The following is a 16,118-nucleotide window of genomic DNA, read 5'->3' on the forward strand; positions in this document are numbered from 1 at the left end:
TTTTCTAGTTCTGTGAAGAATGCCATTGGTAATTTGATAGGAATAGGGTTAAATCTGTACATTTCTTTGGGTAATATGGCCATTTGAAAAATACTGATTCTTCCATCCATAAGCATGGAATTTTTTTTTCCATTTGTTTGTGTCCTCTGATCTCCTTGAGCAGTGTTTTGTAATTCTTCTTTTGAGATCTTCTACCTCTCTGGTTAGCTGTATTCCTCGGTATTCTTTGTGAGGCAATTGTGGATGGGATTACATTCCTCATTTGGCCCTCAGCTTGACTGTCGTTACTGTGTTGAAATGCTAGTGTTTTTTGTGCATTGATTTTATTTTTCTCTTTTTGGATCCTGACACTTCTGTAGTTTATCACCTGAAGAAGCTTTGGGACCAAGACTAATGGGTTTTCTAGATATGGAATCACGTCATCTGCCAACGGGGTAGTTTTACTTCTGCTCTTCCTATTTGGATGCCATTTCTTCCTTTCTCTTGCCTGGTTGCTCTGGCTAGGACTGCTGAAACGGAATGATTTACATGTGCTTGTTCCTGTGGCTGTACCAGCCATCAGCGTATTACGGCTTTTGCTCTCAGTATAGAAAAGCATGATTAAATTTACGCATGTGGATGTACATTTTCATTGTATCCCACTCGTGAGTCCTGCTTACGAAAATCAGTAAGGCGAACACACAATAAAGACCCAGGGATTACTTCATGGTCAACAGGCTGACCTTGGAATTAGCAATAGTCTTTGGACCTGACTAGAAATGTAAGATGGAGAGCAATGTGTGAGGACGTAATCCACACCAAGAATCTTTATTCTAGAATGAAGTAAGGCAGGCAGGAGAAATTGTGGAGATGTTCAGACCTTTACTGACCCCTTCCTACTACCTCGTCTTCTGCAGATTGTCCTATGTCTCGACGGGCACTGGTTTTGAGGACTTACTCAGCGCTGTGGCTTTTAACCGGAGTCTGACCTGCCTGAGCCTCAATTGTGTGTCCATTTCCCTAAACACGTTTTCACTTCTGCGTGAGATCCTGACTGAGCCCGCATGCCAAATAACTCATCTGAGGTGAGTCACTGCTCGGCTGAGAGCTCACCGCGTATGGGGGAGATGGCTGGTGTTGGTGTGTAGGGGTGCCCTTTGGATAACACGACCTGCTACCTACCTTTGATGCCACTCATTCTTCAGAGATTTTTAGCACGTGGTTTATTTCTTCCTCACCAACATGATTCCTGCCTTTTGATTTCAATTTCTACACTGATGTTTTATATAAAATGGCTTCTCCCTTGATTAACATTTCTCTAATGATCTAATTCCTCTGGTCATTCTTGAAGTACAGATGACTTGTGAAACCCTAAAACACTGTCCAATGGAGATTATTCAAGCCACAAACTGAAATTTTCCAGTAGCCACATTAAAAAGCAAAAGGAAGTAAGTGTAACTAACTTTAACAATATCTTAACCCAGCATATCAAATTAGATCCATACGTAATTAGTACAAAAAGCTACTGGTGTGATTTTTATGTTCCTTTGTTGTGTGGAGGCTTTAGAACCCAGTATTTCACAGAGAAGGTCGCCATTCTGGCACATTTGACTCCGAAATAGTTGACCTCCATATTGGCTGCATAGAATTTGCAATTGAGAGAACTAATTCACGTGCCTGGGTCAGAAACATACTTAAATCTTCCAATAATTTGAAATCAACCTTTAAATTTAAACTAACCAGGCCTGGTGGCTCACGCCTGTAATCCCAGTACTTCGGGAGGCTAAGGGGTGGATCACTTGAGGTCAGGCGTTCGAGACCAGCCTGGCCAACATGTTGAAACCCTGCCTCTACTAAAAATACAAAAATTGGCCAGGCATGGTGTCGGGTGCTTGTAATCCCAGCTACTCAGAAGGCTGAGGCAAGAGAATCAGTTGAACCTGGGAGATGGAGGTTGCCCTGAGCTGAGATCATGCCACTGCGTTCCAGCCTGGCGAGAAGAGCAAAACTCCACCTCCAAAAATGAATACATAAATAAATTCCAGTGTAAATGTAGTAAAACGAACAACCCACTCCTGCAGACACACTAGCCACGCTTTAAGTGCTCAGTAGCTCTTTTTGCTAGTGACTCCATATTGGATAATGCCACTTTCTACACCTCATCTCCAAAAAGTGCGTTTCACTTGTGCTCTCAGCTTCAGGTACCTCATGCTCTAGTGGCACCCCCTGCATTCTCAAGCTACTTTGTCTTGTAAGCAAATTTACCCACCCTTTAATCCTCCTGGGTCCTTTAGCCATTTGAGCAGCAGCTTTCTACTCCTTGACCTCCCTCATCCCTCACTTTCTGGTTTTTGTTTTGTTTTGTTATTGTTTTTGTGTTCACTCTTTTTGTTCGGGCTAGAGTACAGTGGTGCAGTCTCGGCTCACCGCCACTTCCACCTCTTGGGTTCAAGTGATTCTCCTGCCTCAGCTCCTGAGTAGCTGGGATTACAGGTGCCCGCCACCATGTATGGCTAATTTTTGTGTTTTCAGTAGAGACAGGGTTTCACCATGTTGACCAAGCTAGTCTTGAACGTTTGAGCTCAAATGGCTCACCCATCTCAGCCTCCCATAACCTGAGGCTATGCAGAAAGAAAACATCAGAAGTCCTTGTAAATGTGATGATGGTAAGTTAAGGGTCGTTATCAGGTTTCTCAATGTGATCGTACCCATATCCCCTGATCAGACGGGCGGCTTGATACCTGACTTACTGTTCGGAACCGTCACCCTGGAAGGCACGTGGAGATGAACGCAGAAGGGGAAGAAACTGCCTTCCCACAGCCTTTCTTGAATCTATAACCTTGACCAGATTAGAACTCCGAGAGGTGGTGTAGGGAAAGAAAGGTTAGAAGTGAAGGGATCTGGCTGGGCGCTGTGGCTCATGCCTGTAATCCCAGCACTTTGGGAGGCTGAGGCGGGCGGATCATCTGAGGTCGGGAGTTCGAGACCAGCCTGACCAACACGGAGAAATCCCATCTCTGCTAAAAATACAAAATGTAGGTGAGCGTGGTGACACGTGTCTGTAATCTCAGCTACTTGGGAGGCTAAGGCACGAGAATCACTTGAACCCGGGAGGCAGAAGGTTGCAGTGAGCCAAGATTGCACCACTGCACTCCAGCCTGGGCAACAGGAGCGAAACTCTGTCTCAAAAAATAAAAAGTAGAGAGATCTATTCATTTTCTTTTTAAGTAGATATCTCACTTGGTTGAGTCTGATTTTTTTTTTTTTTCTTATTTAAAAGAGGTGATGGCCTAAGCGGGAAGCCTCTTTTCATCTCCGAATTCCTCTTGCAGCCTGATGAAGTGCGACTTGCGAGCCTGTGACTGCAGAGAAATCGCCTTGCTCATCACCAGCAGCTGCAACCTGAGAAAACTGACCCTATCCAACAACCCGCTGCACAACGACGGGGTGAACACACTGTGCGAAGCCCTGGTGCACCCCGACTGTATGCTGCATTCGCTGGTGTGAGTCGGCTTAGACGGGCGCACCACGTAGAAGCTCAGACTGGCTGGAAGGTCTAAGCACGTGATCAGAGAATGGAGGTGGGAAAAGGGGCAGCAAAGCCAAGCCGTGGGAAGGCGGGCTCTGGAGTTCAGTAGGTCAGTGTTCATACTCCGGGTTGACAACTGAGTGGCGAAACGTTGGCAAAAATGTATCTGGATTTTTTTTTTCCCCGCTTGTATTTCTCAATCTGGACAGTGGGGTCACAACAGTACCAAACTTACAGCTCCGGAAAGAGAGTTAAAAATGGTGGTCATGGCTGGGCACCGTGGCTCATGCCTGTAATCCCAGCACTTTGAGAGGCCGAGGTGGACGATCACGAGGTTGGGAGATTGAGACTATCCTGGCCAACACGGTGAAACTCCGTCTCTACTAAAAATACAAAACTTGACTGGCTGTGGTAGCATGTGCCCGTAGTCCCAGCTACTCGGGAGGCTGAGGCAGGAGAATCCCTTGAACCAGGGAATTGGAGGTTGCAGTGAACGGAGATTGTGCCCTTGCACTGCAGCCTGGTGGCAGAGTGAAACTCCATCTCAAAAAAAAAAAAAAAAAAAAAAATGGTGGTCACAACATTCCAAACACAGCACCTAGGCCATAGCAACTGACTTTCTAAGAGCAGGGAACATACATTATTCTTACAGTGAGCACATCAGCTAGGTGTCGTGCAGGGCGAGATGGACTGAGAACACGAGGAATGCAGAGGAAAGGTTTGGTGCTAGACGGCCTTGAAATGGGATTTTTTTTTTCCCTTAGTCTCCTTTCAAGAAGGTAGAGGATGGGCTTTTCCTGTGTCTATACCTCCTGTGGGTCACTCGAATGGAAGATCTTCCCTGCCCTAAGTTGCTAGAAAGGCCAACTTTCAGGAGGTTGGGGTGTCGCAAACACAATGGAAGATGGCACAAAATGTGGCCAACGTGGGGCATAAAGGTACAAACCCAAGGGTGGAGATGTGTAAAACATGGTCAGGAACCAAAACGGAGTGAGGACACAGCCCCCCCACCCCCGTCTGCAATTCCAACTTCCGAAGATGGAAGAATGCAGTAGCCCGTCTTTTCTTGTTCTGATTTTGTTTTGTTCTCCCTCGCCTATTTTTTTAACCCCTTTTGCCCCTGTTTGAGGACTCGCTAGATTCCAGAGCAATACAAACTGATACTATGTTCTTTATCTCTCTTTTTTTTTTTTTGAGATGGAGTTTGCGCTTGTCACCCAGGCTGGGATGTAATGGCACGATCTCAGCTCACTGCAAACTCCGCCTCCTGGGTTCAAGCCATTCTCCTGCCTCAGCCTCCCGAGTATCTGGGATTACAGGCATGTGCCACCAAACCCAGCTAATTATGTTTTTTTAGTGGAGACAGGGTTTCTACATGTTGGTCAGGCTGGTCTCGAACTCCCAGCCTCAAGCGATCCACCCGACTCGGCCTCCCAAAGCACTGGGATTACAGGCGTGAGCTACCATACCCGGCTTCTTTATATATGTTCTATAAAAACACCTGTTTGTTTGCAGGGTAACACCTTGAACTCCTCTCTTCATATGGCACAATATTGCATTTATTCTAGGAATCCAGATGAATCCCATAAGTGACTGTCAACGTGAGACAGTTTTGTTGTAAAACAAGGTATCACGAAGAAAGGGACAGACCATTGGTTCAATAAATAGACTCCAAATAGGTATTTTTTTCATCTCATATCTACAAGTTGTTTCCTGCTGGATTTTTTAAACTGGTTTCAGGTATAATTTACATATCAGAAAACTAATCTACTTAAGGTACACCTTCAATGTTTTTTAATGTGTAGAGTAGTATAGCCATTACCATATAATTTCTAGAACATTTTTATCACCTTAGATTGTTGGCATGGAGTTTTTCTTTTCTTTTTTTTTTTTTTTTTTTTTTTTGAGACGGAGTTTCACTCTTGTTACCCAGGCTGGAGTGCAATGGCGCGATCTCGGCTCACCGCAACCTCCGCCTCCTGGGTTCAGGCAATTCTCCTGCCTCAGCCTCCTGAGTAGCTGGGATTACAGGCACGCGCCACCAAGCCCAGCTAATTTTTAGTATTTTCAGTAGAGACGGGGTTTCACCATGTTGACCAGGATGGTCTCGATCTCTTGACCTCGTGATCCACCCGCCTCGGCCTCCCAAAGTGCTGGGATTACAGGCGTGAGCCACCACGCCCGGCCCTGGCATGGAGTTTTTCATAGTTCACACCTGTATTTAAAATAATCCAGATATACTAAGCAAAAAAATGTTTGTTTCGGTGACTTAAGTAGGCAAGCAATTTCTAAGCCTAAGAACAGTGAGAGAAGTCACAGCAGTTTGAGGAAAATGACTGTAAAAGGCCACATTTATGGTCGTGACCAAATCCCACAGCTGGAAAATAGCAAATGAGGTTTCTACGAGGACAGGGAGCTTCTCTAGCGTCTTAGTCTTCGCTTTTACTCATGCGTATAATTTAACATCACAAGCACGCGTTAGCATACAGAGGAAAGCACGCCCCGTTTCACTTGCCAAAGCCAAATTAACATCATTACATAGACCTCTTGCAATAATTTTAAAGCACAAAAACCATTCTAAGCTTGCAGCTATGCAAAAGCAGGCAGGGTCCAGGTTTGGTCTGTGATGAGCCCTGGTCTACTTTATCCTTTTCCCATACCTGAGCCAAGATTCAGTGTTTGCAATCAATAAATTGGTTATTTCTAACTTTTCTTTGAGACAGAGTCTCACTTTGTCACCCAGGCTAGAGTGCAATGGCATGATCTTGGCTCACTGCAACCTCCGCCTCCTGGGTTCAAGCCGTTCTCCTGCCTCGGCCTTCCCTGAGTACCTGGGATTTCAGGCACACACCACCACACCTGGCCAATTTTTGTATTTTTAACAGAGATGGGGGTTCACCATATTAACTAGGCTGGTCTTGAACTCTTGACCTCAGGTGATCCTCCTGCCTCCCCCTCCCAAAGTGCTGTTATTACAGGCATGAGCTACTGAGCCCAGCTTATTTCCAACTTTTTTTTTAAACTATTTTTTTAAATTGCATTTTAGGTTTTGGGGTACATGTGAAGAACACGCAAGATTGTTGCATAGGTACACACACGGTAGTGTGATTTGCTGCCTTCCTCCCCTTCACCTATATCTGGCATATCTCCCCATGCTCTCCCTCCCCAACTCCCCACTCTCCTGTCCCTCCCCCTTTTCCCCCCAACAGACCCCATGTGTGATGCTCCCCTCCCTGTGTCCATATGTTCTCATTGTTCAGCACCCGCCTATGAGTGAGAACATGTGGTGTTTGATTTTCTGCTCTTGTGTCAGTTTGCTGAGAATGATGGTTTCCAGGTTCATCCATGTCCCTACAAAGGACACGAACTCATCGTTTTTGATGGCTGCATAATATTCCATGGTGTATATATGCCACATTTTTATTTCCAACTTTTTAACCTGTCAAGTAAAAAAGTGCAGCTCACTGCCAGTGCAGTATTCTTAGGGCAAATAGAAAACAGGTTAAAAAAAAAAAATAGAGATTTGGTTGGTGCAGTGGCTCAGGCCTGTAATTCTGGCACTTTGGTAAGCCAAGGCAGGCAGATCACTTGAACCCAAGAGTTCGAGACCAGCCTGGGCAACACAGTGAGACCCCACCTCTGTTATTTAAAAAATTATTTAAAAATAAATAGTGGGGAAAAAAAGAGAGACTGGAAATCCAGATTAGGATTGAGTAAACTTCCAAATATTGCCAAGAAGCTAAACGTGGACAGACTAAACGGGATGCCGCAAAATTGGCTGATAAAAGAGTGTCTGGTGTGCCGTCTGTTTCTTAGTTTAAAAAATCTGCTTCCGGGCACAGTGGCTCACGCCTGTAATCCCAATATTTGGGGAAGCCGAGGCGGGCAGATCACCTGAGGTCAGGAGTTTGGCACCAGCCTGGCCAACACGGTGAAACCCTGTCTCTACAAAAAATAGAAAAATTAGCCGGGTGTGGTGGCACATGCCTGTAATCCCAGCTGCTCGGGAGGCTGAAGCAGGAGGATCGCTCGAACCCGGGAGGCGGAGGTTGCAGTGAGCAGAGATCCCGCCACTGCACTCCAGCCTGGGCAACGAGCGAAATCCCCTATCAGAAAAAAAAAAGGAAAAATTTCAACAGTTCCTTTATTCACTTACAAATAACAAAGCAACCCTTTTGAAATGAGTTTTTAAACTGAAAATCTTAGGATTCAGTTTAACCATATAGACTTTATTAAGCAATGGGGGAACCGAATTCCAGCAGTTACTTCCGTGAGATGATTCTGTTGGTGGGAGTTTGATTTTTCTCACTCCCTGTTCTGCAATATCCATTCTGTAGCTCACCCTCTGTACTACTCGGGGTCTTTTCATTCTCCTTTTCCAAATAAAGTCATCGGTGGAGAACTCGGGCAATGGCAGTAGAAGGTGCAGAGGTGCTCGCGGACGTGGGTGGGTGGTCTCGCGTGTCCCCTCTCCGGCGCTCACACTGTTACTGATTTGCTCTTCTTTCTGTGTGTGTGGCAGGTTAGTCTTCTGCTGTCTCACTGCAAGTTGCTGCAGCTTCCTTGGAAAAGCTCTTCTGCTCAGCCCAAGTCTCAAAGAACTAGACCTGAGTGTGAATCACTTAAAAAACCATGGAGCAGTAATTATGCTATTTCCCTTGGTATTTTCCTGTCGTTTAGAGGAGCTGCAGTAAGTCTTCCCGCAGTTCTCCTGGATGCCTGTGTGAGGGCTTGGGTGGTGGAGTTGGCGACAGAAATAAGACTCTAATGGTGGCATCGTGGGTGATAGGGGTATGGGAACCTGTGGTCTCCCAAAACCAGGCGGTATGAAAGCACGGTAAAATTCCTTAGCGAAACCTTTTAGCTCAGAAAGAGCAGAGTTTTACAAAATCCCTCAGATCCTTATCACACAGAGAAGGGTGCCTGGACGGGGCCCCTGTCCCTGCCCCCAGGTGGACATAGCGTGGGAAATGCCGCAGGAGAAGGGACCCAAAGATCCTGCCCTGGCCCGGCTTACAGTTTCTGAGGCAGAGAACATCTTCTGGGGTGGGCAATCATGGGGGCATCTTTTTGTTGGGAAAGGGATGCATTGCGGGAGGCGGCCACATCCAAGCCACTGGTACCGGCCAAAGACACCTGACCTAGGCGTGATGAAGTGGCCTCTGAACGAACCTCCAGGAGGAAATACGTCACAAGCCACCGCAGCACACATCAAGTGTCCCTCATCAGTGATGCCGAGTGATCAGACTTCTTGTATTTTTCTCAGAACTGATGAGTTCCCGCTTACCTAAAAAAAAAATTGTTTAAAAAATTCCTCGGAGTTGTTGAATTTGAACTGTTTTTTTGAAAATGTTCTACCTCAACTGTCTTTGGCTCAGAAATAGGAGAAACGCATGCCCTAAAAGCATCTCCTCTTCATAAAATAGCAAGACTGTGGCCTGTGAGCTCCTGAGCCAAGGTGCTTATGAGACCGTGTAAGCGTGTGCTCAGCCGTATGGTATCTGATTTTAAGTTTGTTTCTGCCTTGTAGTTATAAACTAAATCCATGTTACCATGTAATTTGGTCCACATGGGCAGGTAAAATAGGAAATTCTGGGGATATCTTTTCCTTCTAGAATCTTGCTTCCTTTGGCATGGCAGTTTCTACAAAACTGCCTTTGGGAAAATAACATCATAACCCACCCTGCCTTTTTTTTCCACAGCCCTTAGTTTGTGCTTAGTAGGTTGAGATAAGTTCACTCTTACTGTAGAATAGGGGTCAGAAAGCTTTTTCTCTAAAGGGCTAGACAGTAAATACTCTGGGCTTTGTGGCTTACAGTGGCCCTGACATAACTATTTAACTCTACCATAGCTCAAGAGAGGCCTTGAAAAAATGTCAACAAATGTGTGTGGCTATGTTCCAATAAAACGTTGTTTACAAAAACATAGTTGCCTAGATTGGGCTCTCAGAGCATAGTTTGAAGCTTGCTGCAGACTCCAAACCCATTCTCTTATCATCCTTCAAGCATTATCATAAGTGTAACTGTGCTTTTTGTCTGTTACCGACCCAAAACTGGATAGAGACCCCCTCTGTGAGCTCCCACAGGGCATGTGAAACCCCGCATGCCCTATCGGCTTCATGGGCATGCGGGATGTTACCTATTTTAACAGACACGATTTCGCTATATTGTCCACACCAGTCTCAAATTCCTGGGCTCACGTGATCCTTCTGTCTCAGCCTCCTGTGTAGCTAGGATTACAGGCGTGTACCGCCACACCCAGCTTTGTAACTACTAAATGAAAAATAGGATTCTCTATTGCTTTAGGAAATAAGACATAAGTAATTTGTATATTGTTAGACTGGAGGTCAGCAAACCATATTGCCCAAAGGCCAAACCTGGCCCTCTACCTGTTTTTATAAAGATTTTACTGGAACATAGCCATTCATCTACATGTGTTTCATGAATGCGTTTGTGCTGCAATGGCAAAGTTGAGTCGTTGAGACAGAGGCTCCATGGCCCATGAAGCCTAAACCATTTTCTGGCCCTTTATAGAAAAAGGCCGTCACCTCCTGTATCAGGCAGTAAAAAGTGTTGTGGAAACTTTGTGTTCAGTACTAAGTCAGGGTACATAATCGGGAGTGCTCCTGGTGGGATGTGGCCGTATCTAAGCAAGGTCACTGTCACCTCACTGACAAGGGGACATTTGAGCAGAGACTTGGAGAAGGGTGTGGACGGAGTCATACAGATCGCTAGAGTGGGGCGTCCAAGCAGAACGAAGAGTTGGTGCAGAGCTGTTGACGTAGAAACGGCCAGCTATGCTCAAGAACCAGCCTGAGGGCCAGTGTGGTGAGGCAGTGAAGTAGGATTGTAGGCGTGGACCATGAGGGAGTATGGCTGGCAGGTCACAAGGGAGAGGGACAGTCGTAAGTACTTTGCTTGCTTTGAGAGGAAGGACCGTTTGGTAAAATTCTCTTTATGAAGACGTATTTAGCTCTTCTCAGTGTTGGATTTTGACAGGAGAACTGAAAGGTAGAAATACGAATGTCAGAGGAGGTTGCCTGACATAACTCTTCAGAATTCAAGCTCGGGATCACAAAGGGCATAGGTTGGAAATGTGACTTCCTGGGACGAAAATGCTCAAAACATTCTGGCCTCAGTTTCCTCGTTTGTAAAACCAGGATGAGAGCCTTGTGATCATTGTGAGTTGAAGGTGCACTAGGGGTTTTGAATAATGCCCTGGTATGTTGTAAGTGACCTGTGGATGTTAACGCTGCTCTTGGCTCTGTAACAAGTCCCTGATTCACAGACATCACAAGCCGGGTCCAAGAACGCTTAACCCTTTGTGGTATAAATCCCTGGAGGTAGGTGGCCATGACTCTACCTCATGTTCCTCTTTTACAGGCTGTTTGGCTGTTTCCTTACCACCGAGATCTGTGAATTTATTGCCGTAGTTATTGCTGCTAGTAGAAACCTGAAGAGCCTGGAGCTTGGGAGCAACCACATAGGAGATACAGGGATGCGGCTGATATGCAATGCTTTGAAACTGCCGTCCTGCAAGTTGGTGAATATTGGGTAGGTGCCTGGGGAGAAAGCTCCCTGTTTTCTGCGAGGAAAAGCTGAAGAAAAGCACAAGAGGAAGTGGATCTGGAAATAACTCGGACGGAATGGTTAGGAAACAGAATATGATTTTCCTTTAAGAAAATAAGGCAGGTAGAGGCCGGGCGCGGTGGCTCATGCCTGTAATCCCAGCACTTTGGGAGGCGGAGGCGGGTGGATCACGAGGTCAAGAGATCGAGACCATCCTGGTCAACCTGGTGAAACCCCATCTCTACTAAAAAAACAAAACATTAGCTGGGCATGGTGGCGCGTGCCTGTAATCCCAGCTACTCAGGAGGCTGAGGCAGGAGAATTGCCTGAACCCAGGAGGCGGAGGTTGCGGTGAGCCGAGATCGCGCCATTGCACTCCAGCCTGGGTAACAAGAGTGAAACTCCGTCTCCAAAAAAAAAAAGAAAAAAGAAAAGAAAGTAAGGTAGGCAGAAACGGAATGCTAGATATCACCACCCGTGTCTACATATGTGGGCAGTATGAATGGAAACTGTGGTAGGCAGCTTCTCAATGGCTTTCAACAGTGTGACTGTGCCAATCCCACTCCTGTGTATCTCCTTGAGTGTAGGCAAGACCTGTGATTTGCTTCACTTTTTTTGAGACAGTCTCACTCTGTCGCCCAGGCTGGAGCGCAGTGGCACAATCTTGGCTCACTGCAAACTCCATCTCCAGGGTTCAAGCAGTTCTCCTGCCTCAGCTTCCCGAGTAGCTGGGACTACAGGCATGCGCCACCACGCCCGGCTAACTTTTGCGTTTTTGGTAGAGATGGGTTTTTACCAGGTCCATCTGGGAAAGAGGGCTCTACTGCATACTAAGTTCTTTAGCCCAAAACTTGTAAGGGAGGGATCTAGTGGAATCCACTTCTCACCCGTCTCATCTGCCATCTTTCCTCACCTGTGCGTCTTTGTTATAGGCTAGAAGACTGCATGTTAACCAGTGCCTGCTGTGATGCTCTTGCCTCTGTTTTTACCACCAACACGACACTAAAAAGACTCAACGTGCTTCGAAATAGCTTCAGCGACGAAGGAATTGTAAAACTTCTGGAGAGCCTGATGCACCCAAATTGTACACTAGAGATAGTTGGGTAAGTTGCTTATTTTCTTTGGTGATGGGAAAAGTTCTGTGTTGAGATGGTCTAGGACAGGCGTCCCCAAAGTACGGCCCGTGGGCCGCATGCGGCCCCCGAGGCCATTTATCCGCCCCCCCCCCCCCGCACTTCAGGAAGGGGCACCTCTTTCATTGGTGATCAGTGAGAGGAGCACAGTATGTGGCGACCCTCCAACGGTCTGAGGGACAGTGAACTGGCCCCCTGTGTAAAAAGTTTGGGGACGCCTGGTCTAGGACCTATGAGATGATGAAAAAAAAGTGTTTCCTCTTGGGAGATGGAAAATGTATGCCTAGTTCTTAAAGCGGAGTGTGTACTCAGTGGTGAGTAAAAGGTGACAATTGATGTTATACTTGCCATGGCATAAAGGGTTCTATGTTTGAATATTTTCTTTCCTCCATTTGGATGGGCCCCTCATTCCCAGAGAAGAAAAATGGGCAGTTCTCACTCTGCTGTTTCATGTTTCCAAATCCATTCAATTCTTCTCATAAAGCAAAGGCTCTCTCCCTTTCTGTGTTAGCTGACTGGTCCATGTATGTTCCCACCAACCTGGGGATGAAATGACACATCACCTCACAGTCTCTGTGAGCGTCAGGGCTCCAATCCCGGCTTCGGTCGTCCTCAGGATCTCTGATGAGGCTGCGCCCAAGATGTCATCCAAGGCTAGGGTCAAATCTGAAGGTTCATCAGGGAAAGAAAAATCGGTCTGCTTCTCAGATCATGTGGTCGTTGGCAGAACTCAGTTCCTGCAGGGCTGTCGGGCTAAGAGTCTTAGTACGTTGACAGCTGACGGCTGGAAGAGACCCTCAGTTACCAGCAACGATGCACTGAAAAGGCTCGCTCTGCAACGCTCCGATGGTAACTCTGTCAAGTTCTGCAAGGCAATAGAGTGAGTTTGTTCGCAAGGCAGAAATAACAATTTTTTTTTTTTAAGAAAAAAAAATTGTTACTTCTGGCCCAGAAGTAACAATTCTATGTGGGCTTACCAAAAAGGTGACAACTCATCATCTTTGCCTATTAGTTAGAAGCAAATTTGGCCAGGTACTATGAGTCATGACTGTAATCCCAGCACTTTGGGAGGCTGAGGCAGGAGAATTGCTTGAACCCGGGAGGCAGAGTTTGCAGTGAGCCAAGATTGCACCACTGTACTCCGGCCTGGACGACGGAGTGAGACTGTCTCAAAGCAAATCACAGGTCCTCCCTGCACTGGAAGGGAAGATGATACAAGGGTGTGACTGGCACGAGGTGAGGATTGTTGGAAGGCCATTTAGAAGCTGCCTGCCACAGTTTCCGCTCACACTTTCCACATATGTAGACACGTCTGGTGATATCTAGCATTCGTTTCGACTTGCCTTATTTATTTTATTTTATTTTATTTTGAGACGGAGTTTCGCCCTTGTTACCCAGGCTGGAGTGCGATGGCGCGATCGCAGCTCACCGCAACCTCCGCCTCCCGGGTTCAGGCAATTCTCCTGCCTCAGCCTCCTGAGTAGCTGGGATGACAGACACGCGCCACCATGCCCAGCTAATTTTTTGTATTTTTAGTAGAGACGGGGTTTCACCATGTTAACCAGGATGGTCTCGATCTCTTGACCTCGTGTTCCACCCACCTCTGCCTCCCAAAGTGCTGGGATTACAGGCTTAAGCCACCACACCCGGCCCTATTTTATTTTATTTTATTTATTTTATTTTATTTTTGAGGCAGAGTCTCACTCTGTCACCCAGGCTGCAACCTCCACCTCCCAGGTTCAAGTGATTCTCCTGCTTCAGCCTCCCAAGTAGCTCGAACTACAGACATGAGCCACCACACCTGGCTAATTTTTGTATTTTTAATAGAGGTGGGGTTTTGCCATGTTGTCCAGGCTGGTCTCCAACTCCTGACCTCGTGATCCACCCCCCTCAGCCTCCCCAAGTGCTGGGATTCCAGGCATGAGCCACAGCACCCGGCTTGCCTTATTTTCTTGAAAGAATATCATATTCAGGTTCCTGAGCATTCAATTAGAGACTGAGTATATGCATCCTGGTTACCCATTGATAAAATACGGGCAGGGAAACTCATTTCCCACCCATGTCCAGCTTTTCTCAAATGGAAAATGGGGATAATTATCTCAGAACTCTTAAAGATTGAATGAGATCGTAGACTCAATATGCTGAGACCCTGCTGAGTTATTTTTCCCTTGTTATCTCCAAATGATAATTTTTTCATAAATAAGTGGATATTGAGTCAAACTTTCAGATGCATAGAAAACCCCATAAACATTACAAATTGTCCAAATGGCTTATTCCCTGATTTTTCCCCCCAGGGCTCTTCTCACCTTCAAATGTATAATGTATTCATTCCATTATCTAATTCCTTCCACTAGAACATGAGCTCCAGGATGCCAGGGATATTTTTTCTTCAGTATTATAGATGCTCCAAAAAAGTAAACTGCAGAAATGACCATAATTCAGGTTACAAAGGTATTTGTGCCTACATGCTAATTGGGTTACTCACATACAAAGAGGGCACAAATTAAGTGACTGAATCCCCCTCTTTGATTTGGAGAAATGAATGTGAGTATGGGCTGTGGTGTCTGCTCTCCAGCTATGTCACCTTTTTCTAATTTTTTTTTTTTTTTTTTTTTTTGAGATAGGGTCTCGTTCTGTCACTCAGGCTGGAGTGCAGTGGCATGATCATGGCTCACTGCAGCCTTGACCTCTCAGGTGCCAGTGATCCACCTCAGCCTCCCAAGTAGCTGGGACCACAGGCGCCCATCACCGCACCTGGCTAAGTTTTTGTATCTTTGGTAGAGATGGGGCTTTGGCATGTGGCCCAGGCTGATCTCAAACTCCTGAGCTCAAGCCATCTGCCTGCCTCAGCCTCCCAGAGTTCCGGGATTAGATGTGGGTCACTGCATCCAGCCTGTAAATGTATTCTAGGTGGAAACTTGGACCCTCCATGTTGGAACCTATGGCATTAGCCATTGTGAGGACATAATGTGACATGCACGTAAACACTGGCAGGCAGTAACGTTGGCTACTCCGAGTATTACTGCAGACAGCTCTCCTGGCGGAAATCTTCCCTTACATTCTCATACTTAATAGAGAAATCTCTATCTCAGGGTTTTTAGTCTTGAGCAGATTTTCGTTTCCTCGGAGATGGCTTGAGATACTCCCAAGGATGCCCAAAGGACGCCCTATCGGGAATCAGTCATTGACACAACAAAGCTGAGACCACGCACATAGCATTAATGCAGTTCTCCCTCCGTTTTCCTCCAGGCTTCCATTAAGTGGCGTGAGCACAGAAATCCAGCAGTCGCTGACAACTGTAAAGGAAAGAAAACCCACGTTGATCTTTCTGTCTGAATCTTGGTCTGCAAAGGAAGGCAGAGAAATTGGTGTGAGGCCGCTTTCTCAGCTAGGTTCAATCGCACCTAATTCTACTTTACAGCACATGTTTACCGAATTTTCTCCACCCGTGTAGCGTCAAATACAGCATCTAGGCAACGCGTTTGATCAAGTTCTACATACACCGTATTTGTTATAAATGACTGCCATGACTGGAATGCAAGAGAATTAGGGTTATGATTTTCCTGTTTGATTTGTGTGCGTGACCTCGATCCAGTCAACCACTTTCTGCTTAAAATTCCAACTCTCTCAAGAGTCTTAAAAGGATTATATGAAGTAATAAAAGGTTAAAATGCATTGGAAAAAGGGGTGAAGCATGATTCTCTTATCGACAGGCATTGCGGAGTAACACTGAAGAAACTATGATCCTTTGAGTTTGGTGTGTCGTTTGCTTTTGTTGTGTTTTTTTTTGTTTTTGTTCGGTCTAGGGAGCGTTGTTAGAAGGTATCCCTGGGGATCCTGTGAAACGAAGTCTTCGTCTTCCCTCCTGACCTCGCATTCCCGCGGCACCATGTCCATCCCGGATCTACC

General features: G+C 46.1%; 1 protein-coding gene across 1 annotated transcript in view; it reads left to right on the top strand.

Annotated features, from left to right (window-relative positions):
- NLRP11 (NLR family pyrin domain containing 11) overlaps positions 1-15,663 on the top strand; it is a 32,843-nt gene extending 17,180 nt beyond the window's left edge. Inside the window, exons 4-9 of the mRNA XM_003944051.2 lie at positions 897-1,064; positions 3,312-3,482; positions 8,031-8,198; positions 10,891-11,061; positions 12,009-12,179; positions 15,459-15,663. Of these exons, the coding sequence (XP_003944100.1) occupies positions 897-1,064; positions 3,312-3,482; positions 8,031-8,198; positions 10,891-11,061; positions 12,009-12,179; positions 15,459-15,663 (1,054 nt within the window). The remainder of the gene's footprint in view (positions 1-896; positions 1,065-3,311; positions 3,483-8,030; positions 8,199-10,890; positions 11,062-12,008; positions 12,180-15,458) is intronic.
- The last annotated feature ends 455 nt before the right edge of the window (positions 15,664-16,118 follow it).

The sequence above is a fragment of the Saimiri boliviensis genome, chromosome 14 (assembly GCF_048565385.1).
Source record: "Saimiri boliviensis isolate mSaiBol1 chromosome 14, mSaiBol1.pri, whole genome shotgun sequence".
Taxonomy (NCBI): Eukaryota; Metazoa; Chordata; class Mammalia; order Primates; family Cebidae; genus Saimiri; species Saimiri boliviensis.